Source organism: Lygodium microphyllum, chromosome 20 (assembly GCF_053477565.2).
Source record: "Lygodium microphyllum isolate KBCC chromosome 20, Lygodium_microphyllum_v1.1.10, whole genome shotgun sequence".
In the NCBI taxonomy this organism is placed as follows: Eukaryota; Viridiplantae; Streptophyta; class Polypodiopsida; order Schizaeales; family Lygodiaceae; genus Lygodium; species Lygodium microphyllum.
In genome coordinates, this window is record NC_141154.1 from 28,748,219 (window position 1) to 28,775,739 (window position 27,521).

Genomic DNA, 27,521 nt, shown 5'->3' on the forward strand with positions numbered 1-27,521 from the left:
GATATGCGGTTGCGGTTGTTCCTGCATGCTGTATCAGCCATGGACTGTTTCGGAAAGAGAGAAGCGAAAGGAAGAGGGAAAATGGAAAATTAAGAGAATATGTATGGTCAGATACTAGGATGGCCCTGGAGATGCGGGGTATCGATCCCCGTACCAATTGCCTCTTCCTTCTTCATTTGTGCAGCCATGGACCAATGACCTCTTCCTTCTTCATTTGTGCAACCATGGCTGCAGTAACTTTTGGTCATGCATGATATAATATTGTGCATAATGGAATGGTCGTCTGTGCGTAATAAGAATGGAATGATATGCGGTTGCGGTTGTTCCTGCATGCTGTATCAGCCATGGACTGTTTCGGAAAGAGAGAAGCGAAAGGAAGAGGGAAAATGGAAAATTAAGAGAATATGTATGGTCAGATACTAGGATGGCCCTGGAGATGCGGGGTATCGATCCCCGTACCTCTCGCATGCTAAGCGAGCGCTCTACCATCTGAGCTACATCCCCGGACACTTTTATCATTTGAAATTTTTATAAATTATCAACCATTACTCGCTTTCTTACAAGAGGAAACATGGCTCCTCATAACTTCTTTTCTTCTATAGAGCTCAACGCTTTATTCTTCAAGATACATTAATCTCTACCATAAGAATGCAAGAGAAATTAAACACCCTCCATGATATATGAGACACCCTAAATGTCGTCCCCACGAACCCCTATGACTTGGTATGTCAACTTTCAAATGTGGAGAAACCTTTTCAAGGCCATGAATACTTTGTGTTACTTGTAAGAGTACTTTCAGACTCCCAAAATATGTATACCAATCACTTCACCCTCCACTAGGATTTTCTCAAAATACCCAAATTATCAATTAGCTTACACTCTATAAGGGTTCTTAAACCACATATTAAAAGGGTCCATGACAATTGGGCCAATTGAAAGGCCTTTTATTGATGCCTAAAAACAATTGAATTAAGTTACAAAGAGGCCAAGTCACATGACTTGCTGCATAGTTAGGTGTGAAGAGCACATGGTTTGGCATAACATCTTGGATTGCTATATTTGCAAGAAATGTGAAAAAATGGTGCAAGCATTCTTGGAACATTAATCTTTCAATGTGGCACTAGTTTTGCAATTTAAATCCATCAATAATGTCATTATTTCTTCATTTGACCAACTTCTTAGGGGTATGATCATCAATGAAACATATAGGGTATCTCAAAGGGAAGAAAATATATTGAATCTAAATTATGATATTCTCCTTTCTTTTAGACCTAGCATTTTACAAGACAGGAAAAACTAGTAGTTTATTAGGATAGAAAGAAATGCATGAGAGGATAGAGACATAATAAAGCATGATGAAAATAAATGCATTGCAAATGCTTGAATGTAACAAGTGCAAAAGGTATTACATTCTGAATACTTAAAACTTGATGCAACATTTGCTCACAACTATGTTAGAACAACTCAAGCTACTCCACAAGACATAAAAGTTTGAAGCACTTCATAATGGGCACAAAATAACCATATATATGGACTATACATTTGTGTAGAGTACATCTAATGACTAGCCTTAATATATTGTAGGGTGCTTATTTCCTTGATGTGTATGTATGGTTGACATTGTAACTTATTAGCTAGGCAATTAGCCAGACATTGATGATCATAGTACTTGCATTTGACCACATTGAAAGCTATACATTGTATATATGTGCCAATTTTGATGCAAATTAGAAATCCAATTTGCTAAATTGCAATTTCTATTCATGAAATATTGCAAATGTATACATTAGAATACCAATTATCTTAAACACAATGGATCTCTCTCTCTCTCTCTCTCTCTCTCTCTCTCTCTCTCTCTCTCTCTCTCTCTCTCTCTCTCTCTCTCTCTCTCTCTCTCTCTCTCTCTCTCTCTCAAACAATCTTAAATTAAATAGACAAATCCATCTCTTTTAGTTAAGATTTGTCAAGAGATCCCTTCATAACAAGAATCATATAGCCAATCTAGCATCTCAAATATTAAACCAAATAATCTTATAAATTATAAAATACATTAAATAAGTTAAGAAATTTAAAATGAAGAAGAGAAAACACACAATAGGGCATGATCTTCCCCATGACAAAAGCCATGTTTTACTATCCTCCATTATGAAATATTAATTTACATAGCTATTTACATCCATATCTTATGCCTACATGCAAAGAGAATATAAATACCAATCAAAACACAAAGTTTTGTATATCAAGAGGTTTCCTAGAGCTTGACAACAATAGCCACATATTTTTGCATGCCAAATCATGATGTTTTAGTATAACCATCACTTTTGGAACATGTTAAAACCCCAAAGCAACTCCAAAAAACTTTGAATTTTGACTTTGGATGAGCCAAAAATGATAAAACTAACTTTTTATCTTGTTCTCCACTTTTGGACATGATCCTATCGCTTTGATAAAAAAAGCAAAGAAAGCTTTCTAAAAATGAACTACGTAAAGAAAATAGCAAAGCATTTTATAAAGAAAGCTTATCTTAATTCAAAGTAAAAACATATAATAAATCTAATACTCTAATTTTATTTATATTAAAGAAATCAAACCAAATAAAATAATAGTACTAAGAATCAATGATGTAATTAAATTACCACTAAAAAGCTCAAAGTTATAAGTTATAAATTAATTAATTATTTTAATAATACAAAATATTATGCATATATTACAATATCACATATATATACTATGATAACATTAGTCTTGCTATAACGATTCATCTAAAGATTAATTATATTCGATAATTCTTCAACTTTGTGATATAAAAATAAATAATCAATTATAACATAATCATTGACTTTATAATATGATGATAGATATTAAACTAAAATTAAATCATATATATTATCATAACTCATTATAATTATACAATTTCTTTATTAAGGTGATCTAAATAATTGCAAATTGGCAATATGCATCAATGATACAAAAGCAAATGACTACATTTGCATTGCATTTCTTGACCTATATTAGAAAGGGGTTAGCTTGACCTGCATATGAAAAGATGACTTTATCTCCACTCATAGAAAAAATGATTACATAAGGCCGGAGGTACTTTAAAGAAAAAGAAGTCAATGGGAATATCAAACTAGCAATCTTGTAAACTTGTTAGCTTTATAAGCAAGCTCTATAATGTACATAAATGTTTATAGAATCTAAAGACTATAATTTATTTGTCTCTATAATAAATACCAGACTTGCTCTTATGCTCATCTAAGAATAATAAACTTGTCAACAAAGCTCTACTTAAGAGATCTACATATACATGCTCTACACATTGCTGAGAAGTTCCATTCGAACAATAAATTATAAATAGTCAATGGATACTCCAAGGATACCTGACTACTATAAAGAGTGATGTTAGGACTTGATTTTGGCATTGATATTGCTACTATTATCATACCTTGGTCTACTTTAGTCGTAGACCTTGAGTATACATAAAATGACTTATGTTTCATAAGATGTAATAGTTTGTAGGTTGTTATAGGTGTGGCCTGCAAATCATGACAGTATAGTTATTGCATGGAAGAAAGTATAATGAACATAGATGATTACACCCTGATTTTCTTTGCCTATTCTATGTCTTTTTTCCTATTCTTTGTAATTGTTATTGTACTCTACTTTCTCTCTACAGGGTTCCATAATGGTGTTTTTCTCTCTTTGCTATAGTTATTTATACAGTTTGTAGTATTACCTATAGCCTTTCTTATATTCTATTTTATGATTAGTGTCTGACACTTTGGTGATCTTGCCCTTGATGTCTTGTAAATATGGTCCAAATTTGATGATACAACTTTGAAATTCTTGCAATCTTGAAGTGGTGGCACACCCTATTGATTAGGGTGATGCCAGTTAGGGAACTAGTTTTACCTCCATGTGCATATGTTAGACATTTATCCTTACCCATTCAACATTATTTTGACAAGAAACACATCCAAATAGTTGACTAGATTATTAGCAAAATAGTAACAATAGAGTCACTGCAGAATAAGGGAGGAGAAGCAAGATACTATACAACCCTAGATGAGAAAGATAGGCAACTTAACATAGAGGATTACCAAGATGCATGTACCTTTAGAGGAGTACCCTTAGTGTATCATTCTCCTACAAGTTCCATTGATGAAGAGCAAGTAGTAGCTTTGCTTCAAAACCAAACCACTCATCCTTAGCGAGTGGCTAAAAGACTACAACATGTAGTGCTTGGTAGTGTAGTCATTTTTTGCATACTTACTAATATGAAGGTCTTTAACCCTAAGGTATGCCAACATCAGATTAATCTCAAAGTGGATACCAAGCCCACCTGTTGCCAAGTGGCACCTACGCAATGCACAAATCACACAAATCACGCATGTATACCTGGCACCTACGCAATGCACATACACGCAAAGGGATGAGTGCCTTAAATGGTTCTCCTTTGTGTGTACATTGGCAGGATGAGCATCTTAAATGGTTCTCCGTCAATGCAGGGCACGTTCCTAAGAATTGTCTTAGGTGGAAGGTCGATGGAGACGCCTATCCTTTCTGGGCGTCGATGCAAGTGTGAACGTGGGTGGTAACATTTTATCCACATGAGTATTAACGTCTTCGTGAACTAATTATTGTATGGAATTCCAAATTAATTGATTTATGAGGCTAGCTGCAATTATTCAGTTGGTTATTATTCTAACATGATTTTCTGAATTTTTAGTAGCTGATGTGTAGAGCAAGGAGAATTGGAAAGGCACACCATGCGCAAGCATTCTAAAGATTATTTTCTCAAGAATTTATTAGGAAATTATTGGATTATTATATTAGACGCACTGCTATTTCTTATAAAGCATGCGCATAGCCTCTATGCAAATATATATTAGCAAAATAGATTTTTAGAAGATATGTTCAAATAAAATATTAATGGTTCTAGAGAGTTGTGGGATGCACAACTGCTAGACTCCATTAATTCAAATTAATCTATCTCTTTTTCACTTTACTCAGACTCTTTATGCAAACAGTGATTGTGAAGGGCCTAAATCTTGGGCAAAGAAGATTTCATAATATTATTATAAATACGGCATGAAGGGAGCTGCCGAGTTCATGTCAGGGGGAGATTGAACCCAATCTTGAGTCGTTCATCTTACTTTACCTTTTCTTTTAGTCTATTTTCAATTTCTCATGAAATGTATGCAATTTTATGAGTAAAAGAGAGAAAGAGGGAGCTTCTTCCATTCGCTATGCACAAATCACTCATCTGATGTTCGCAACAGTGGTATCAAAGCCTAGCGTACCTCTTGGGCTTACAATCGCCTACCCTGGCGCGTGAAGGCGAGGCCTCTGCTGAAAACGGGCTCTACGGTCCATCTCATCGTGAACTGACTATAGGGCTGGATTCCCAAGCCTTCAAAACCCCAAACCCCTCTATCACAGCCAAGAAATTCTGTGATTTTTCCAGACATTGAAGAATACCCACTCCCACATCATGATGCTATATTTTGTGAAGAGTTGGAGCTTACAGGTGATGAGTAAGCTTAATTAATAGCCTAGCTAAAGCTTAAGCAAGAGCTTAAGCTCTTTTTTGATTTCATGGGGGGGGGGCATTTTTTGACACCACGGCAGTATCACGACACATTCTTGTCCAAAAACGTCAAGTTTTTTTTAATTTGATCAACTTATCAAGCAAGTTTCATTACTAACTTACTTGATCAAATTCAACCTCTCTTACTCCGAGTCATACACAGACCCTGCAAATCTTCACAAGTCACATTCGACTATCTCTCCCATAGAGGCAGTTCTCGCGCAGTACTTTCCAGCTTCATAAATTTCACAAAATTTCCATAAAAAGTTCCCTCCTTTCCTGCCTCCTTCCATCCATAATTTCTTGTCCAAAGATCGTTTAAAATTTTCGTCTTACACGCCAAAATTCTTCAACGACAAAGCAATGCGTTTTTCATTTGCAAGGCATCCTAAATCTCCGGATTTCTCCATCAAGCAATCATGGCCAATTTCAACTCTGCATCGCCGCTTCCTGAGCCAACCTTGGAGCAGTGTATGGACTGAAATTTCTACCAACGACGACAACCTAGTCTGCACCATCAAAGCTACTTTGGATGTCCACACTAGTCGAAAGGACTCCAATATAAGCAAGTGTACATTCAAATTTAATTCTTTTGATGGTCTTAAAGATGGTCGCAAAATTCTATCATAGTTAAGTCAGTTCGAAGCTTATTTTGACAATGAGAAATACTCAGAAAGTGATAAAATAAAATGTGCATCTCATTATTTTATTGAGAAATTTGCATTATGGTGGGATGTCACGCGTAAAAGCATTGATCGTCCTCTCACATGGAATGACATTCGCAAGAAGATTCTTGCAAAATTTCTCCCTGCACAATTCGAGGTCCGCATGCAACAACAATGGGATCTATTCATGCAATGGGAATGTGAGTCTATCCCTCAATACACAGAAAAATTTTGGAGCACTCTCTTACAGCTCCAAATGGTGGAGCCAGTGGGCCGAATCTACCTTCAAGAGAAAGTATATGTCCGGGTTAATTCCATCCATCCAAGCTGAAGTCAACATGTTCAAGCCCAATAACCTGGACAAAGCCATATCCCTAGCTCACGACGCTGAAAAGAAGAAGTCTAAAGACCGAAGGCAATTTCCGGTATCCAACAGTAACAACATGGGTAACAACTTTCGTTTTAATTCTTTTCGTAACTTCAATTTTCAATATGGAAAGAATCGTTTTAACTTACGGCCATGGATGCGAAATATTCTTAATAATCATAGTCAATCAGTTTCCAATTCTAAACCTCCCAATCTACCTTCAAATTTGCTTAAATCTGGTGAACCTAAAAATGTTAACCCTAGTGTCTCCAACACCATTTCCAAAAATGTAATTTGTTATAATTGTAAGCGTCCTAGTCATATTGTGAGTTGTTGTCCCATGGCAACACCCGTGATTGGAAGAAACCCATGGTGCATCTAAATTTTCTTGGAGCTGAAGAATCCAATGAAGACCTTGAAGCAATGCTTGACTTCGATGAGGCTACACTTATCAGTGAAAACTCTAACGAACCTGAAGACCTTGTTGGTAAAATTTATTTGCATGCCTTATTAAAGATGCGATGTAAAATCAATAAAAATGATATGACTGTTTTGCATGATGATGGTAGTACTCATGATTTTGTTTCAGAAAAAGTAGCTAGAAACTTACAACTTAAAACTATTCCATTTGCCTATAAAATTAAGGCTGCATTTCTAGGACAATGATATAATGGTACTAAAGAAGTTCATAATCTAGAAATTTGTATTGGATCTTATAAGGAAAATCGAATTTTTTTAGTAGCACCTTTGCAATCTGCTGATGTAATTCTAGGAATGCCATGGCGTCACCAATTCAACCCCAATATAGATTACAACACACACTCAATGCACATGGAGCACAAAGGTAAACAAATTTTACTCGAAGGGTTAACAAAAACTGAATTATTTCCAATTATTAGTCATACACAGGCGAAGCGAGCTTTGCGCAAACAATTAAAAGCTTTCTTAGTATGGATTAATGAAGTTGATGTTACAATAATTGAACTAACTCCAAAGCAACAATATTTTATTACTAAATTTTCTGATTGCTTTTCTAATGATTTACCTTTACAACTTCCTCCATCACGACCTGAAGACCACCAAATTGATTTACTTCATGGTAGTCAACCACCTTGTAAAGCTCCCTATCACCATAACCAATTAGAACAGAAAGAGGTTCAGAAGTGATGGGACCTAAAATGGGCTGGAACTGGCTATGGCACTAGCCGGACCTCATGCTCATGATACACAAACACCTTCACAACCTCACGGACCAGGAGTGTCTATCAAATGCTAAAGGACAAACTGCCCTAAAGCTTAATCTATTGCGTTTATAGTTTATAATCCAATGTTTCCCTAAAACTCCTCAGAGGGAGAACCCAAAGTACATAGGCATAACGCCTCGATCACACACATATGGAGGCACTCCACTGACTAATAGTCCTCGCCCCACTGCAGCTCTCCTACATCGCAGGGATTGGCCCTTTGATGCGCTGCTAAATATATAACACAAACGAGCACAAACTCCTCTCAAGGTACCAATATTTTACGTTCCAGGATGTACCATTCCTCACTACACTTTCCCCTTAGGACCCAATAACTAACCTACAGCTTAGGACATCCTCTCACGCTCATCGTTGGTCACAACCTAAGGAAGACAGGTGCCATGCATCCAGGAGGTTTTTCTGATACCTTTTAATTATTATGCTCAATGCAAATCGTGTATGTCTATGTGCTCAGAAAAAAGAAAGATCAGCATCATGAATGGTGCATAAAGCATTCTTTTCCATGAATTTTACTAGCGCATGTTGCGTTGAAAGGAGGCACCGAGCGATATGCTCATGCTACCATCCTCTTTATTTAAACAGTTTCCTATGTGCCAAGTGCAATGCATAAATCAAATATTTTCTTTATCTTTCAGTGTTTCAGCCCCTCTTCAACCAACTCTTAGTATTTTGCATTATTGATCGGTTAGATAGGGTTTCTACGCATTTTTCCCTCTTAAAAACCCGATAAATACGCATAAAACATAGAAACGGGGACAAACCAAGGCCAACCTCATGCTTTGCCATCGTTATACATTGTACAAACATAGATATAATTTTTCCTAATTTTCCTCAGCCCGTTTTCCATTTTTCCCTAATTTTAAACCCATTTTTTCCATTTTTGGATAATTTTTCCTATTTTTATTTAATAAATAATGACTGAAAATGAGAGTTGATTGTGGGCTGTGGCCCTTAGGTTCATTGACAGCAAAAACTCAGATTTAGTTGGTGTGACATATCATATTTCTCATTTATATAGCAAAACCCCCAATTTTACCCTTAAAACGCGTGTTTTTCATGTATTTTAACACTAATTCCGGTCATGTAGCCTTATATTTTCTGATTTTCAGGTTGCAAACAGTTGAAAATCATGGCAAACAATATTATAATGAACTTTCATCCCATATGAACAAAGTTTCATAAAGCAAATAGCATAAAAAGATCATTTTTCTTCATAAAAATAGCATTATTGCTTATTTTCAGGTCTCGGTTTCTTGATCTTGATTACGGGACTGATTCTCAGCATGCATTTAATGCTCAACATCTTCAAGAATAGCACTCTTCATGTCTTCATCCATCCGGAAGCAATCCGGTCTCATCCGGACAAGCTTTCCTCCATCATTCTTCATTGTCTTCTTCCACACAAGAACAGCCCCTTAAGGGAGAGAGAGGGATGGGAGAGAAAGACTAAAATCAGAGATCTTCATCCAGGCCATCATTGCGCGAGCGAAGGGAGGCGATAGAGTCAACATATAGAAGGGAATCAAACCCCATGATCACTTGGGGGGGTTGCTCACAGGCAGCCATCATGAGAGAGAGAAGAGAGGGCGCAATTTTCGCCAGCGTGCTGCCGCCATGTTTCTTCATCCTCTCCACGTTTTTTTCCACCTACATTTCATGTGACATTTACAATTTTGGGCTCCCAAAGGTCACTTGCCCATTTTGGCCAAATTTTGTCCACCCCTTTGCATCTTGACCGATAAGAAAAATCAAACTTACCGCATGTGTATAGATTATAGAACACTTAATAAAATAACGATTAAAAATAGGTATCCAATGCCTAGAATAGACAACCTTCTAGATAAATTACAAGGAGCAACAGTGTTTAGTAAAATTGATTTAAAATTAGGATATCACCAAGTTCATATGTCTACTCCTGACATTTTTAAGACAGCTTTTCGTACACAATTTGGGCATTATGCATTCTTGGTAATTCCCTTTGGACTTACCAACGCACTAGCTACATTTAGAAGAATGATGAATAGAATACTTTTGCATTTCTAGCATTGTATAATAGTCTTTTTCAATGACATTCTTGTTTTCAGCAAAACTGAAAAAGAACACGAAGAACATTTATCTTTAGTGTTTAGTTTATTAAAACAAAACCATCTATATGCTAACCCTGACAAAAGTTCTTTCTTTCAATCTAAAATAGAATATTTAGGTCATATCGTGTTTGCCAAAGGCATACACGTAGATCCACGTAAAATTAAAGCAATTAAGTCTTGGCCAACACCTAAAAATGTCCATGAAGTTCGTTCATTTCTAGGACTAGCTAGCTTCTATCGAAAATTTGTTAGAAATTTTTCAATACTTGCTTTACCATTAACTCTTTTGTTAAAGAAAGGTCTTATTTATCGTTGGGGTGACAGCCAACAACGATTTTTTGAAATACTTAAGCATGCACTCACACACGCACCAATTTTACAGTTACCTGATTTCAATAGACCATTCTTTCTTGTGGTTACTGATGCAAGTGGTTTTGGCATCGGTGCAATATTTATGCAAGACAATCACCCTATAGCATACTCTAGTTGTAAACTGAAACTGTTTGAAGTTAAATATAGTACATATGACAAAGAATTACTAGCCGTAGTTCATGCATTGCGCATATGGAAGCATTATTTAATGGGTTCGGAGTTTATGATTAAAACCGATCAACAGAGTATTAAACATTTATTGTCACAACCACAAATATTTGATAGACACATACAATGGGCATCATTTATTCAATCCTTTCATCCACTCATTCAATATCAACCAGGTAAGGAAAATGTAGTAGCCGATGCACTTAGCTGTAGGCCATCATTAAACAATATTTCTGTCATTTCTACTTCTTCATTAGACACAATGAAAAATACTTATCTTCAAGATCTCAATTTTCATGATGTTTGGGTAAATTTATCTAACAATCAATGGATCCCTACTAATAACTTTTCTGTTTCCGATGGTTTTCTGTTTTATGAAAAACAGTTATGTATTACTAAAACATTTTCGTCATTTCATTATGGAAGAAGTACACGAGCCTCCTTATATGGGACATTGTGGTATTATCTCCATACTTAAAAATTTACATGAAGATTTTTTCTGGCCAAATATGCAACATGATGTTTCTAATTTTGTTTCTGACTGTATTGTATGCCAACGCATTAAAAGACATCATGGTAAATCATATGGTTTGTTACTTCCATTACCTATCCCTCATTCAACTTGGGAGCAGATTTCTATGGACTTCGTTATAGGATTACCACAAACTTCTTCACAGAATGATATGATATGGACCATAGTTGATAGATTTAGTAAACAGGCTTACTTCATTGCTTGTAAAAAGGCCTTAAGTGCTACACAAGCCACTAACTTATTTCTCAAGCATATTTTTGTGCACCATGGATTGCCAAAAATTATTGTGTCTCCAACTAAGATCCTCGATTCTGTAATAATTTTTGGATTACGTTATTTACAAACTTAGGAATTAAGATTGATTTTAGTTTTGCATTTCATCCAGAGACTAACGGAGAAACAGAGGCCACAAATAGCACAATTTTGGATTTAATCCGTGCTTACACAATTTCTTCTCTTGCCACATGGGATAATCATTTGCACCTTCTACAGTTTGCTCACAATAATGCCACTCACACTGCTACACAAAAGGCACCTTTTGAAATTGTTTATGGTCACAAATTGCTAACTCCCACATTTCGTCTAACTCAGAAAATACCTTCTATTGATGATTGGATTCAAAATCATTCAAGTCTTTATGAGCAAGTTAAATAAATACTAGCAAAGTCCCAACAATCATATGTGAAACAAGCAAATAAAAAGAGGCAAGCTATGATTTTTAAGGAAGGAGATTATGTTTGGTTACGTGTTGAAAAACGTAGACTCCATAGTGTAGAAAAGAACCCAAATGTAAAATTAGCTCCTTATTTCTATGGACCTTTTAAAATTCTCCATTGTATTAATCCTAATGCTTACAAATTAGAGTTACCTCATCATTGAAAAATCCACAAAACTTTTCACATTAGTCTTTTATGTCCCTTCAAAGGTTCTCTTCATGCTCACCCTGTTTATGAATCACCACCCTTGATTGCATATGACCATGAAATCCTAATCCTTGAAACAATTCTTGATGTTGACTATATGGCCTCTAGAACTGGAAATACTTATCCTCGTTATCTTGTTAAAATCCACAATCACCTTGTTGAGGAAGCTCAATGGATGCATGCTCATGATTTGCGACCTTTTTCCAATTTATTGTCTCCACATCCAGTCAATAGCAATTGAGGACAATTGCTATCCCACCCCGAGGGTATGTTACTAGGTGGCACCTACGCAAAGGGATGAGCGCCTTAAATGGTTCTTCTTTGTGTGTACGTTGGCAGGATGAGCACCTTAAATGATTCTCCGTCAATGCAGGGCACGTTCCTAAGAATTGTCTTAGGCGGAAGGTCGATGGGGACGCCTATCCTTTCCGGCATCGATGCAAGTGTGAACGTGGGTGATACCATTTTATCCACATGAGTATTAACGCCTTCATGAACTAATTATTGTATACAATTCAAAATTAATTAATTTATGAGGCTAGCTGCAATTATTTAGTTGGTTATTATTCTATCATGATTTTCTAAATGTTTGGCACAGCTGATGTGTAGAGCAAGGAGAATTGGAAAGACACGCCATATGTAAGCATTCTAAAGAATATTTCCTCAAGAATTTATTAGGAAATTATTGGATTATTGTATTAGACGCACCGCTATTTCTCATAAAGCGTGCACATAGCCTCTATGTAAATATTTATTAGCAAAATATATTTTTAGAAGATATGTTCAAATAAAATATTAATGGTTCTAGAGAGTTGTGGAATGCACAACTGCTAGCATCCATTAATTCAGATTACTCTATCTCTTTTTTAGTTCACTCAAACTCTTTATGCAAAGAGTGATTGCAAAGGGCCTAAATCTTGGGCAAAGAAGATTTCATAATATTATTATAAATACGGCATGAAGGGAGTTGCTCACTTCATATGGGGGGGAGATTGAACCTAATCTTGAGTCATTTATCTTACCTTACCTTTTCTTTTAGTCTATTTTCAATTTCTCATAAGTCGTATGCAATTTTATGAGTAAAAGAGAGAAAGAGGGAGCTTCTTCCATTTGCTACGCGCAAACCACACATCCGTTGTTCGCAACACCATCATTCGAATGTGGTATAGAATGAACCCCAACTATGCAAAATAAGTGAAAGAGGAGATTGGTAAGCTACTTAAGGTGGGATTTATTCAACCACTAAATGAAGTTACACTATTGTCACCCATTGTTGTTGTTATAAAAAAGAATGGAAATGTACGGTGTCATGCCACTATGCAGTCATAGTGTGAAAACTCTAGAGTGCATTGTCATTCGACTTTCTTATTGATCTAGAGATCCAATGCCATATTAGTCATTAACGTCAGTGTCCGTAGTGTGGATGGTTCAAAAATACTAGATTTTTTTACAAGTTTAGCCAATTTTTAGTATTTTAGATATTATTTCTTGTAAATATCCAAAAGGAGCATTTAGCCATTTTGGGGGGATTTTATGCAAAAAGAAGGATTGGCAAAATCGTGCGATGTGCGATTCCAGTTTTCAAGCAGTGAACAACACTTCGAAGGGGGGGAAGAAGACGGAGAGATCTGGGAGAATTTTGGCCATAGGTGTCCTGGTATTTTACCCCTTTTTTTGAGCCAGCGCAGGCATCAGGTTGGCAGTCTGAGCAGCAGAGAGGAAGCCATTGTTTTATGTACATTTTTTTGTCTACAAGAGATTTGTCTTCTCAAGATGCAGAAATAAATTGTTAGGCTTCACCTCTGTGAGTATTCTTCTATATCTTCTATTTCTTCAAACCCTTACTCTTCCATCTACTCCTCTCCCTGAATCTCCCTTCACCGTACTGTCTCTTACCCCCATGGTAGACTTTCAACCCCAAATGCTTTGACAACGGGTATGTGTGTATTGCAAAAATGTGAATGCAACAACAGTCACAAATACATTCTCTCTATCTTTCACTAATTCTCAATTGGATGATTATGTGAGACATGAGATGTATAGTTTTTTGGATGGTATTTTAGGGTATAATTAGATCAAGATGCATCCTATTGGCATAAACAAGATATCATTCATTATGGAATGGGGAGCATTTGTAAGTATAGTCAAGAATGGTCCACTTGAATTTCAAGGAGTAGCTCGTAGAACATTTGATCCCTATCTTATAACCTTTATGAGAGCCTTTATAGGTGATTTATATGTGTGGGAGCATTTGGTCAACCGCCAAGACCCACGGACCGCTTATTGTTTCAAGCGTTCCAAGCCGAGCACTAATGGCTACCTCTCACATAGCCAATGCGCCATCCATATCTACGGGTGTAGTGAGCTTACCTCCATGCCGATCGAGTTACCTCCTCTCTCGTGTACTCTGATAATAGCTCCACAATCCAAGTGCAAGCTTCAAGCAAGCTCCATCCTCAAGCTCCACACTCCAAGCTCCATAGCCGTGAGCAAGATAAGAGAAGAGAAGAGAAGAAAAAGAAGAGAGGAGAAGATGGAGAGCTTCTCCTCCTTGGTCCCTCACCCTCACACACTCACTCTCTCACACTCTCACACACTCTCTCTCAAGCACAAGCTCAAGCAAGCAATAAGAAGAGGAAGGAGAAGAAGAGGAAGAGGAGAGCCACTTTTGGCCACAGACAAGAATGAGCTTCTCATTCACTTTCCAACCTTATATACAAAACCCTAAATCCCTTTTGGGCGGTGTCGTACTGCTGCGCATCCGAGGTGTGGAATCCACCAAAATGTTGTGTGTGTGACATTTGTTACTTTGTACATACTTAGTCGTTGTGTTTGCATTTTTTTCTACGTGGGCAGTATAGTGGAGAGGGGGTTGGAGCAAGAGGAACTTATCTGTAATGCTCTAGTTGGCATGTATGCCAAGTATGAAAACCTACCAGATGCTAATGCTTGCAGAAATGTCCATCTAGACATGTTTATTGAGAATACCATGATCTCTATGTACGGCAAGTGTGGAAGAATTATGGAAGCAGAAAATTTATTTCATGGGCTAGCTGAGTGCAACATCATTCTTTGGAATTCATTGCTGTCTGTTTACTTAGAGGAGGATTTGGAAGAAACCTTGTTTCAAGCTTACAAGAAAATGCACGAGGAATGTATTAGTCTAGATCATCAGACATTCTCCATTGCCCTTCAAGCTTGTGGTGCACTAGTACAGAGTGAAAGAACTTTGGCAGTTGTAAATAGCTGTCAAGCCGATATGATGCCTTTGGACATTGGTAGAGCATTACATGCTGATGCACAAAAGTGCAGTTTTCTTTCAGACATGTTTCTCTGCAATGCAATTTTGAATATGTACAGCAAGTGTGGAAGCATTGTGGAAGCGGAAGATATGTTTGACGGAATGTCTGCTCGAAACAGCATGTCCTAGAGTACAATGCTTTCAACCTATATAGAGCAAGGCCAAGGAGAAAATGCCTTATAGCTGTACAGGCAAATGAAAGTAGAAGGTGTTGCTTTAGATGAAACCACATTAGTGTGTGGCTACAGGACAACAGGGAGCATAGAGATATGTAGACAACTTTACTTCAATGTTGTTGTAACAGAGTGTGATGACCTTCCCATTTGGGGAAGAGCTGTCATTCAAGCATATGGAGGCTGTGCATGCATGGCAGATGCTCAAATAGTCTTTGATGGAATGCCTCAGTTGGATGTCGTGTCATGGACTGCATACCTTGCTGTTTATGCACAAGAATGGAATCTTCTTGCAAGCTTGAAAGTGTTCCAAGAAATGCAAGGAGCAAGAGTGACACCCAATGGAGTCACTTTTCTTTTACTTCTCTTTGCTTGTAGTCGTGCTGGCTTTGTTGACAAAGGGGTTGAGCTGTTTGAATCTATGAGCAGGCAATATGACATAATTCCAAACCTGAAGCATTATGTGGCTATGATAGACCTCCTTGCACGTGCAGGAGAGTTTGGTAGAATGAGACTTCTATTATTGCAAATGCCAGTGCAGACTAACTGGTCCATCTGGATGTGCATTTTGGGAGCATGCCATAAATACGGCAATGTGAGGGTAGCAAATTGGGCTTTTGATAATGCAGTGGCACTAAGGCCTATTGAGGCGGGTAAATATGTTTTGATGTCCAACATCTATATGGATGCTGGACTGCAGCACTGTGTTGATGAGATTGAACACATACGACTGGTTAGGACAAGCTAAGCAAGAGCTGTGGATCAGCATCCTAATGTTGGCTCATACCATTTTTGTCTGGCAGCTTGATCATAACTGACACAATATTACACCTGAGTAAGTACTGGCTACCAAATTTGTAGTTTGGGACAACACCCTAATTGCTTCTGGTGGTTCAAACCAGATGGTTTTGAGATTTATCAAACATGAACTTGCCATTGGGACCATAATGTAGTGGACACCTGAGCAGAAGCATCGGTCACGCTCCATTCAGGTGGAGAGAAAATACTGTGTGAGATTTGTCAGGTGCACAAGAGACAATGCCTTTTTAGAATAGACGATGATGCAGCATGCTTTTATCGATACCTTCCTGATGGCATGGATTGGCGAGCACTTTTTGAGATGGTGATTGTGTCTGCAAGGAATTTAGAGTTCTTCAAAATGTCACATCCTTTCTATCAGGTGGTAACAGAAGATGGGCTAATGCGTTCTTGTTTCACAGCAAAACCTAGGGGACTTTACTGTGGAGGGAGTGCTCAATTGGGAGAAGGCCACTTTTTGGTATGTAAAAGCTGCGTGTGGTATGCTATGAAAAGGGGGAAGAAAAAGCAAGAAAGGAAAAAAAAACAGGGGAAGAGGATCGAAAGCCGGGGAGGAAACAGTGTCTCTCTCGGCCACACAGACACACACAGATATATGCACACATTCTCAGATATTTTCCTTTCCTTTGGGCCATTAGAGATTCTCTACAATTCTCCATTCCGAGAGAGAGAAAAAGAGCAGTCCCTTGCTTTAGGATGCCTTCCATTAAGGATGGATTTCACTGTACAAACACGTTCGCCTTGATCCCGATTGATTTGCTATAGAAGGAAGTCTTTTGGATGAGAATTGTCTCCCTCACTGACTATATCAATTGTCGGAGGTGGTTTACATGCAAGTATTATTACACTTGTGCATTCAGTCTATTAAGGCTTCGACATGCTTTCCTTTTAATGTAGAAAAGACATTTATGTTCACATTTTAACGGGCCTAGTAAAGCAAGTTTCCTGAGACCAAGTATGGATTTTTTGCAAGGACATAGGCATGGCGTCTGCTCAGCTTTCAAAAGTGTTTCAACCGGGTGGGCTTCTGTCCACTCGCAAAAGGAGGGCTTGGTGTGTACTACACTGATGACAAATTGTTACGGACCAGGATATTCTCATATGCAGATACTAAACAACATAGAATTGTAAACTGTTTGGAGGAGCTGCATCATTTCTGTTAAGATTCAGAGACTCTTGCTTTGACAAGATCAGTTATTTGCCTTTCCCTGTGGGTTTATTGTTAAGTCTGTGGATCCCTGGATCCATCCTTTGGTTGATGCTGCTGAAAGGATAACGCTAAAATTTCTATCTGTAGTTGATAACCAAATTTATACTGTAGGTACCTATGTTGAAGGATGGATTCTATGCTCAACTGAAAGCTTGCTTTTGGTCCTGTTGTCTCTGCATAGACGAGGTCTCATTGGGAGCTTGGTGGATCTATTGCTGCTCACAAATCCTGTCATCTTGCTTATTCGTATGATTGATCTTCTATCCTGAAATTAGTCAAGGTCCTCTGTGGTTGCGACTTTGCTTTCAAAAACCCTTCGACATCTTTGGTGAACCCGACATGAAAGCATCGCATTTAAATTTCAAGATGGGAGATACTTCAGCATCAGTTTCAGCCTCTTCTATGATTCCTGCTTTGTCCTCTACTTCAGCTTCATCATTGACTTCTGCTTCAAGTACTTCTACGGATGATTTAAAGCAGATTTTGCAAAATATGTCTATGTATATGCAGCTCAAAATCAGCAGACACAATTGTATATGCAGCAGTAGCGCAGTTGCATCAACAATAGTTGTCTCAGCAAAGGCAACTATATTCGAAGCAAGAGAATGCAATCAGCGCGACTAAGGTGATTGAAGCAGTTGAGAATGAAAAGAAGCTATTTGATGGCCATAATGTTTCGGCTTATTTGAAGACGTATGAGATCAAGATGGGATTTTTTGGAGTATCAACAGGACTTATGAGCAAATATTTCCTTCGCCTTGTCACACCCGGCTTGAGAGTAAAAGTGACTGATCTTTTCCTTCAAAATTCGCATTGGCAAGATTTTAAGAAGGCTCTAAAAGAGGAGTATTTTCTTGAGGACTTTGGGATGGCTACATGGCGGTCATTTTGAGAGTGGGTCTACATACCAAACAAAGGTCTAGCTGCTTCAGAATTGATACGAGAATTTGAAGAGAGGTATAGTCAGCCTGATGCCATTGAACAAAGAGCATTGGATATTGAGAACGTTGAGCTTTTCTTGCAAGTTGCAGATCCTGCTCTTAAGGAAGAATTAGGAGAGCTTCTTGAGGATCGCATGAAGCTATGGGTCTTAAAATGGATTGGTAAGATGCCCAGGATGTGGTCTCGACTTTGACCAAGAGGTGGATATGGAAGACCCGCCTACAAAATGGATCCATGACACTGATGCCATCTTCTGCTCCTATGCCTGCTTCTACCTCTGTCATTTCCTCTCTTCCTTAGCCAGTTGCTTGGCCTATGCTAGTGCCTATTGTTTCTAATCCTCTTGTTCCTCCTATTCAAAGACCGATGCTGGCTCCTTCTACTCCAAAACCATCCACTCCATCGGTTCCTTCCTCTCTTGATGACATAATCAAATGCATAATGGATTTGACACTGGAGTCAGTTAAAGCAAAATTGGTGGGAAAATTGAAAGAGCAGTTTGCTTCAACTACGCCTACTATCTCTTCTAGTGCTCCTACTGCACCTAGGAGTGCTCCTAGTGCACCTAGGAGAGATCGAAGATGTATTTGGTGTGATAGTACGTACCATCAGCATTGCAGGGATTGTGAATCTTTTCAAGATGCAAGGAGGAAGAATTTGGTATTTTGGGGACAAGATGGCAAGATCTGGTTGATTGAAACAGGAGCTCCGCTTGCTACCAATTTTGGGAAAGGTGGAATGAAGAAATTAGTAGATGATATGGTTGCGCGTACTTCTTATGTGGCAGCTAGAGGAGATGCTTCTGCATATGGAGTCCAGATTGAGAAAGGATCAGAGAATCAGTCAGCATTATGGACCTATGCTATGGAGACGGCAAACAAGGGGAAAATTCAGCAGACTGTTTTGACTAGTGCAGGTTCTAGCATCAGATTTGAGACATGTTGGGATTCGCCTGTTGACAGGTACACTATTTATGCCTACTTGGCTAAGTCTCAGGGAGCAGATGTACTTGTTGAGGAGAAGTGTAAGAGGGATGAAGAGAATCCAATTGCAGCTAAAAAGACTAGAGGGGGTGAGTTTGTTACTCCACCTACTGCAGGGCCGTCTTTGAGACCAGGGCCAGAACGACAGATGGAAGATGCTCAAAAGAAAGAAAAGAGGCAAGAGCCTAGAGAGAGAAAGCAGTCAGGGTTTAGATTGATGTCCGATATTGAGACATCTACGGACATGAAGAAAATCTTTAATGATAAGATACTTGGCAATGAGGTGACTTTTACTATTTCTGAGGTTTTGGGCATCTCAAAAAGAGAGTTTCAAGATCAGTTCCAAGAAGTCCTGAAGAGAAAAAGACATGCATTGCCTACTACTGATACACAGGGAGTTTTGATTGGGGAGTTGGATGAGGATGAGGTTATGGTTGAGAATGGTTCTGTTTTTCCGCAGACAAAGAAGAGGGTTCAGCCTATGCATTATGCTGAAACTGATGAGCCTATCTTGGTACCGCGTAGTCATTTTTCGCAGAGTCATTGGGCTAGGGAAACTACAGAAACAATGGTAAAAATTAGAGAGAAATAGGTGCCTTATGTTGCTTTGGTGGATCACGGTTCAGAGATTAATCTCATAGTTCGTGGAGTTTATGAAAGTAATAGATGGCCTATGGATACAGAGCATGGGTGGCGTATGAGACCCGCCAACAACATTGCAGGTGATTTGTATGTTGGCTGTCCCAGTGTCAGGATTTCTATTGGAGATGTAGAGGAGGATTTCCATTTCTTTGTGCAGGATTCATGCTCTTACCCCATAATGTCAAGATTGTGGGAGAGAAGGAAGGAGTCTCGCTTGAAGCTTTCTTGCTTGCACAATGGGGAAGACACACAAGGGTGGAGGCTGAAAACAGTTTTCCTCTTCTTAGTTGTGTAAGCCAAAAGAACTCAAGTACAAAGAAATAGAAGAACCCTATATATGGGTCTCAAACCAAACTCAACTAACTAAGGTGGCATACTAACTGAGCCACGAACTAGAGTAGATAAGGATAGCTATCATGTAGCTATTATTCATGGGCGGTGTACCAACCGCGTCTGCAACTGACAAGTCGGTGACATAAATACACAACGGTCACCCTGGTGTATCACGAGTGGAGCTCGATATCTCAACACTCCCCCTCGAGCTCAATCCCAATTCCTGCACACCAAGCAGGTCTCTGAACTTGCGCAGCTTCTCTGTGCCCAATGCCTTCGTGAATATGTCAGCTACCTGATCCTCTGTGCTGACATAAACTAGATCAATAAGACCTAGTAAAACCCTCTCTCGCACATAGTGATAATGCACCTCAATGTGCTTTGTTCTAGCATGATAGACTGGGTTATTTGCCAAGTGTATACTACTCATGTTGTCACAATAAATGACAACTGGCCCATCTGTAGACTGATGCATATCATAAAGTAGCTTATGCAACCAAGCTACCTCACATGCAGCCATTGCTGCACCCCTGTACTCAGCCTCTGTGCTCGACAAGGCAACTGTAGGCTGTTTCTTGCTGCTCCAAGTGACTGCAGCACTCCCAAAAGAGAATACATATCCACTGGTAGATCGTCTATCAGAAATACTACCAGCCCAATCAGCATCAGTGTATCCATGCAACTGTATCTGAACCCCAGTCTCATAAAATAGTCCATACTGCAATGTGGACTTCACATACCTAAGTATGCGTCTAGCCGCATCCAAATGTGGTTTCCTTGGAGCCTGCATAAACTGACTTACCAATCCAACAGCATAGCTCAAATCTGGCTTGGTAATAGTCATATAAATCAAACTTCCTACTATGCGTCTGTACATAGTAGGGTCTTCTAGAGGCTCACCTGCATCTGTGCTCAGCTTCACATTTTGCTCCAAAGGAACTGAAATAGGCTTACAGCCTGTCATCCCATATTTGGACAGCATGTCCAATCCATACTGCCTCTGCAAGAGCTGTATCCCACTTGGTGATCTAATCACCTCAATGCCCAAGAAATAACGCAGCTCTCCCAAATCCTTCATCTCAAACTTCTGCTTCAATAGCATTTTCACATGAAGGATATCTTCATCACTGTCACCTGTCATAATCAAATCATCAACATAAATGACAAGCAGCATAATACCTTTCTCTGTTTTTCTCACATAAAGTGAGAAATCTGCCTTGGAAATCTGAAAGCCAATAGTGACAAGATACTGTCCTATCTTGTCAGACCATGCTCTAGGTGCTTGCTTCAAGCCATACAAGGCTTTCTTCAACCTGCAAACAAACTCAGGATGAACAGCATGCACATAACCTGGTGGCTGCTCCATATAGACCTCTTCTTGCAAATCACCATGCAAGAAGGCATTCTTTACATCCATATGATGTAAAGACCATCCCTTTGATGCAGCCATAGCAATGACTGCTCTTACAGTTGCCATCCTTGCAACTGGACTGAATGTTTCTTCATAGTCAATGCCATATGTTTGTGCATACCCCTTGACTACTAATCTTGCCTTGTATCTGTTCACAGAACCATCTGCATTGTGCTTCACCTTATAAACCCACTTACAGCCAATTGCATTCTTACCTTTAGGCAAAGGTACTAACTCCCATGTAGCATTTTCTTCCAAGGCATCCATTTCTTCATCCATGGCTTTCTCCCATTTTTCTTTTCCCATGGCTTGCTCAAAAGATGTGGGTTCTGGTTCCTGTATCACTTTGACCATATATGCATAGTGAATGGCTGTAAATCCATCATATTTCAGCCTATCCACAGGATACCTAGCTCTCGTAGACCTGCGCAAAGTAGGTTCACTCCCAGGTGCTCTCAAAACATCCCTGGTCTTCCTTACTCCAGGTGTAACAATAGAAGGAATACCCAACTCATCATCAATGCTCTGTTCTGAGCCACTGGATTCACCATCCACATAAGAGTGACCTGCATTCACATCAAACATGGGCTGATCAACCTTCTCTTTTCCTTTTCGTGATACCTGCATACCACTATCTGCATTGCTTTGAGAAGATTCTCCTGATCTCAATCTGCCTGTCCATGGCGAAGAATGTGAACCACTGCTAGAGGACGCTCCAGGTCCACTAATATTTTGTGACTGCTGCTGTGAATTCTGTGTAGCATTACCATTTTGTGCATCTTCATCATCAATCACATTTACTGGTTTATACCAGCTACTCATCTCATCAAAAACAACATCTCTGCTCACTGTAAACTTACGAGTAGAAGGGTTATAGCATCTATACCCTTTTTGCTGCAGAGAGTAACCAATAAAGATGCACTTCTCAGCTTTTGGATCCAACTTGGATCTCAGCTCATCTGGCACATGTACATAGGCAATGCAACCAAAAATTTTCAAATGAGAAATATCTGGTTTCCTACTAGTATACCTCTCCTCTGGAGTCATTCCATGTATTGCTGCAGTGGGAGTCCTGTTCATTATGTAGACTGCTGTAGCAACTGCTTCAGCCCAATAAAAATCTGGCAAGTCTTTTTCATTGAGCATGGCACGAGATACCTCTCCAATATGCCTGTTTTTCCTTTCTGCAATTCCATTTTGTTGTGGGGTATAACTGCATGAATATTGCTGCTTTATGCCATGCTCCTGCAAGAACTTTGCAAACTCATTTGAGAGGTACTCTCCCCCTCCATCTGACCTTAGGCATTTTATCTGCAAGCCTGTTTCTTTTTCAACCATAGCTTTAAGAGTTTTGAAATGCCCAAAAACTTCACTTTTCTTTTTCATAAAATACACCCAAACTTTTCTGCTATAGTCATCAATAAAACTGACAAAATAATGACAGCCTCCAAGAGATGCAGCTTTAGTTGTCCACACATCAGAGTGAATTAATTCCAATGGCTTCTCACTCTCTTGAACATGTCTAGGAAATGGTTTCCTTGCCTGTTTTCCAAACTGACAGGCTTCACATACCTTATGCATTTCTGCAACCTTGAATTTGGGCAATCCTGCAACAATATTTTGGGCCTGCATTGATTTAAGTCGTTGTACATTAACATGACCAATGCGTTTATGCCAGATATCAATATCTGCAACTACACCGGTCCCATGTGCAAACATTGCTGCACTCAATTCAGACATGTTTGCATCCAATGTAAACATTCTGCCCTTCTTCTTTCCTTTTGCTATCAAGCGACCTTTATTTTTCATATCCTCAACAAAGCATCCATGAGGATTAAATCTGACCTGCAAGCCCTGTTCAACCATTTGACCAACTGAAACCAGATTCTTGGTAATATTCGGGACATGAAATACATCGGACAGGTATTTCTTTTTCCCACCCTGCATAGACAAGGGAATTTTTCCAATCTGCACAATAGGATGTGCAGTATCATCACCAGTCTCCACAAATCCTGGTTTTTCCATTTTCCTTGCATCCTCCATCCATTCTGCATGACCTGTCATGTGGTTTGATGCACCTGAGTCAACATACCATACATCATTGCTTTCTTCTGCACTTGTCATAGAATTGTTCATGTGCTGCACCATGAACAAATGCTCATTTCTGTCATCACCCTGTCTACTAGAAGATGCATAATTCCCTTGTTGCAGTTTTCCATTCATGATGTCATTCTGCTTTTTATAGCAGTCTTTAGCCATATGACCCATTTTACCACAGTAGTAGCATTCAACATTACTGTTTGCATTTTGGCCTCTTTGCCATCCACCACGACCTCTTTGGCTCCCCCTGCCTCTAGAGTTACCACGTCCTCCTCCATAGGACTGGTTTTCTTGAGTTTGCTGCATATTCTGATTTCTGCCACGGCCTCCAAATCGGCCTCCTCTACCTCTGCCTCTACCTCTTCCAGCATTTGAGTAGAAGACAGCTTCTTTTGAAGTTCCTCCTGAAGAAGATGCACCACCATTTCTCTGCTCCTCAGAAATTAGAAGAGCAATCAACTCCTCAAAATCAGGAAATCTTTCACGAACTGAAATGGATGTCCGAAACTGTGCATAATCCTTTCCTAGACCATTCAAGGTCACGGAAACTAAATCATCATCTTCCACTGGCGACCCAATGGAAGCAAGTGCATCTGCAATCTTCTTCACCTTCATGTGGTAGTCGTTGATGCTCATATTTTCTCTTTGCACATTGTGCAACTCTTGCTTGAGCTGCATTTTCCTGGCTTGTGTATTTGTGCTATACATTTTTGACAAAGTATCCCATGCCTCCTTTGGCGTACTTGCATCTTGAATATGCACAATCATAGAGTCTGAAATGCTGATAGACAGCCAGTACATAACTTTCCTGGCTCTCTCATGCCATGTTTTAAATGCCTGCATTTGTTGTTGATTGGGAACATCAGGAAGAACTGGTTCTTCTTCATTTCCTGCAACAAATTCCCAATATCCTTTTCCCATAAGGAAATTCATCATTCTAAACTTCCATGCCTGGAAGTTGTTCTTGTCAAGCTTTTCAGTGACAATCTGTGAAATAGAATCAGACGCCATTACAGAATACTGCAAGAAATTCTGTCACTGCAAAAAACACAGCTTCACCCTCACAAGGGCAAATCTGCAAAACTGGCGAAAGTGGTATTTGACCACACAGTCACTTCCTAGTGACGATTTTGCATAAACAGGAACCAAGGATGATTCTGAAACTCCCAATGTCTCTGCGCACAAGCATACGATGCAATTTCTACAGTAACTTTTCACCGACCTGTAGAACAGTGGCTGCACAGCATAAAACTGAGCCTTTTCCTGAGTGCGTGCAGAAAACTTCCGTCTGCAAAACAGGCCCCAAAATGGCCTCAAATCAAAAAATCAAGGTCGCTTGCTTCACCGCGAAGGGCGTCTCAACCTGAGACAATGCACTCCTGCAATTTCCGGCTGTGCTACCTGCAGAGATCTGCTCCCAAAACAGAAAATGAAAGCAACACTGCTCCTCTTACCAGACCACCGCGAGCTTGGCTTGCTTTCTTGAGCTCCTTACCACGAACAAGGCTCTGATACCATGTCAAGATTGTGGGAGAGAAGGAAGGAGTCTCGCTTGAAGCTTTCTTGCTTGCACAATGGGGAAGACACACAAGGGTGGAGGCTGAAAACAGTTTTCCTCTTCTTAGTTGTGTAAGCCAAAAGAACTCAAGTACAAAGAAATAGAAGAACCCTATATATGGGTCTCAAACCAAACTCAACTAACTAAGGTGGCATACTAACTGAGCCACGAACTAGAGTAGATAAGGATAGCTATCATGTAGCTATTATTCATGGGCGGTGTACCAACCGCGTCTGCAACTGACAAGTCGGTGACATAAATACACAACGGTCACCCTGGCGTATCACGAGTGGAGCTCGATATCTCAACACATAATCCTTGGACAGCCATTCATCACAGAGATGCGCATGGAGATGAAAGTAATGGATGATGGATCTACTTATGCACGGATTCGCAGTAAAGATGGTATGAGAGTAGTCCAGTTTATGACTGTGTGTGTAAATCATGCTAGAAATAGGGATACTCTTCGAGATGCACCTTTGCCCACTATGAGGGATTCCGGTTTTCATTAGGTACCGCTGTCCCGCGAGACAACGGTGGTACAGAGTAGAGGAGATTGGAGTTCTCGCCTCCTGGCAGCAGTGTTTTCTCCTCCAATTTTGTTGGAATTTCAGCAAATAGTTCGATGAGTTATCAGAAGATTTCTAATTTGTCTAGAGCTGCCAGGCAGTACATATGCAGGAAGGAGAAAAATTTGAAAAATGCAGGTATTTTAGAGGATGATGAGCATATAGATGGGATGTATGATAGTATGGTGTTTGCAGATACAATGACAAAGATGGAAAATATGCTGAAAGCTGATATGCAGAGTTGTCACAGTAATGTATCAGTGCAGTCCCTGGACATGTTTCATGAAATTTCAGATTTTGTGTCACAGATAGAGTCAAAGGCTGAGGTGATTCAGCAAAAAGTGTTGAGTGCTGAAGAAATTTAGCAAACAGAGTTTTTGGTTGATTATGATCAGCCTACAGAGACACAGAGGGCTGAAAACTTTCAGCCAACAAAGTTTACTGCTGAAATATTTTAGCATCCAGAGTTTAGGATTGTTCCTATGCAATCCATAGAGCAGAGGGCTGAGGATATTCAGCCCACCAGAGTGCAGAATTGCTGATTTACAGCATGATTTGAGTAATCCAGAGGATCATAATGAAGCCAGGGTTGACACAAAATACAAGACTGTGGATAAGAAGGTGAAGCCGATAGCTGGACCGCTTCCACCTAACAGTGATCAGCAAATAGAGAGGGCTGCCAAGCAGCCAATTTTAAGGAATCGAGAGCATATAGGCCATAAATTTTCAGCAGAGACTCTTGCTGAATTAAAAATTGGAAATGGTAATTTCTTGCTACCCATAGAGAAGCAATGCTTTCAAGATATGCTTGAGCGACATGGAAGGGGGTTTGCTTTTTTCTCGCATGAGATTGGATATGTGAATCCAGATATTGTTGCCCCTATGGTGATCTTTACTATTCCTCATATTCCATGGAATCTCCGACCTATTCCAATGCCTAGGGCACACCTGCCAAAGTTAATTGACTTGTTGAATGAGAAAATCAGGATGGGAATCCTAGAGCCATCATTTGCACCATACTCAAATAGGTGGTTTACGGTTCCAAAGAAGAATAGTACTCTTCGATTTATACAGGACATGCAGCTAGTAAACAGAGTTACTATCAGGAATGTTGATATAGGTCCAGTTGTGGATGAGTTTGCAGAAGCATTTGCTGGACGTGCCATCTATTCTTTAAGTGACTTGTATTCAGGATATGATCAGTTTCAGCTGGCCTTGGAAAGCAGGGACATAACCACTATGAGAACTCCTATTGGGCTTGTCAGGATGTGTACCTTACCTCAAGGTGCCACTAATTTTGTCACGCATATGATGAATGCCATGCATAAGGTCCTTCGTGAGTACATGCCTCAGCTTACCATGCCTTTCTTGGATGATGTGCCCATTAAGGGGTGTGCAGAAGAAGAGAAGAATGAGAGTCTAAATGAGCAGGGATGTAGATAGTTTGTGGTTGATCATATTTCAGCTTGTGAAAGGATTTTGGCCAGGTTACAAGAAGTGAACTTGACACT

The 27,521-nt window shown here is 39.3% G+C and overlaps 2 protein-coding genes and 1 non-coding gene across 3 annotated transcripts; 2 read left to right on the forward strand and 1 right to left on the reverse strand.

Annotated features, from left to right (window-relative positions):
- Positions 1 to 431: 431 nt before the first annotated feature.
- On the reverse strand, positions 432 to 504 carry TRNAA-AGC (transfer RNA alanine (anticodon AGC)). Its single transcript has one exon. It is a non-coding gene; the product is annotated as a tRNA-Ala (tRNA).
- Positions 505 to 14,880: 14,376 nt separating this feature from the next.
- LOC148018785 (pentatricopeptide repeat-containing protein At2g34400-like) lies at positions 14,881 to 15,399 on the forward strand. Its single transcript, XM_087701253.1, has one exon. It carries the CDS (start codon positions 14,881 to 14,883, stop codon positions 15,397 to 15,399), a length of 519 nt encoding a protein of 172 aa, XP_087557379.1.
- Positions 15,400 to 15,465: 66 nt separating this feature from the next.
- Positions 15,466 to 16,191, forward strand: LOC148018786 (pentatricopeptide repeat-containing protein At1g77170, mitochondrial-like). Its single transcript, XM_087701254.1, has one exon. It carries the CDS (start codon positions 15,466 to 15,468, stop codon positions 16,189 to 16,191), a length of 726 nt encoding a protein of 241 aa, XP_087557380.1.
- Positions 16,192 to 27,521: the final 11,330 nt, after the last annotated feature.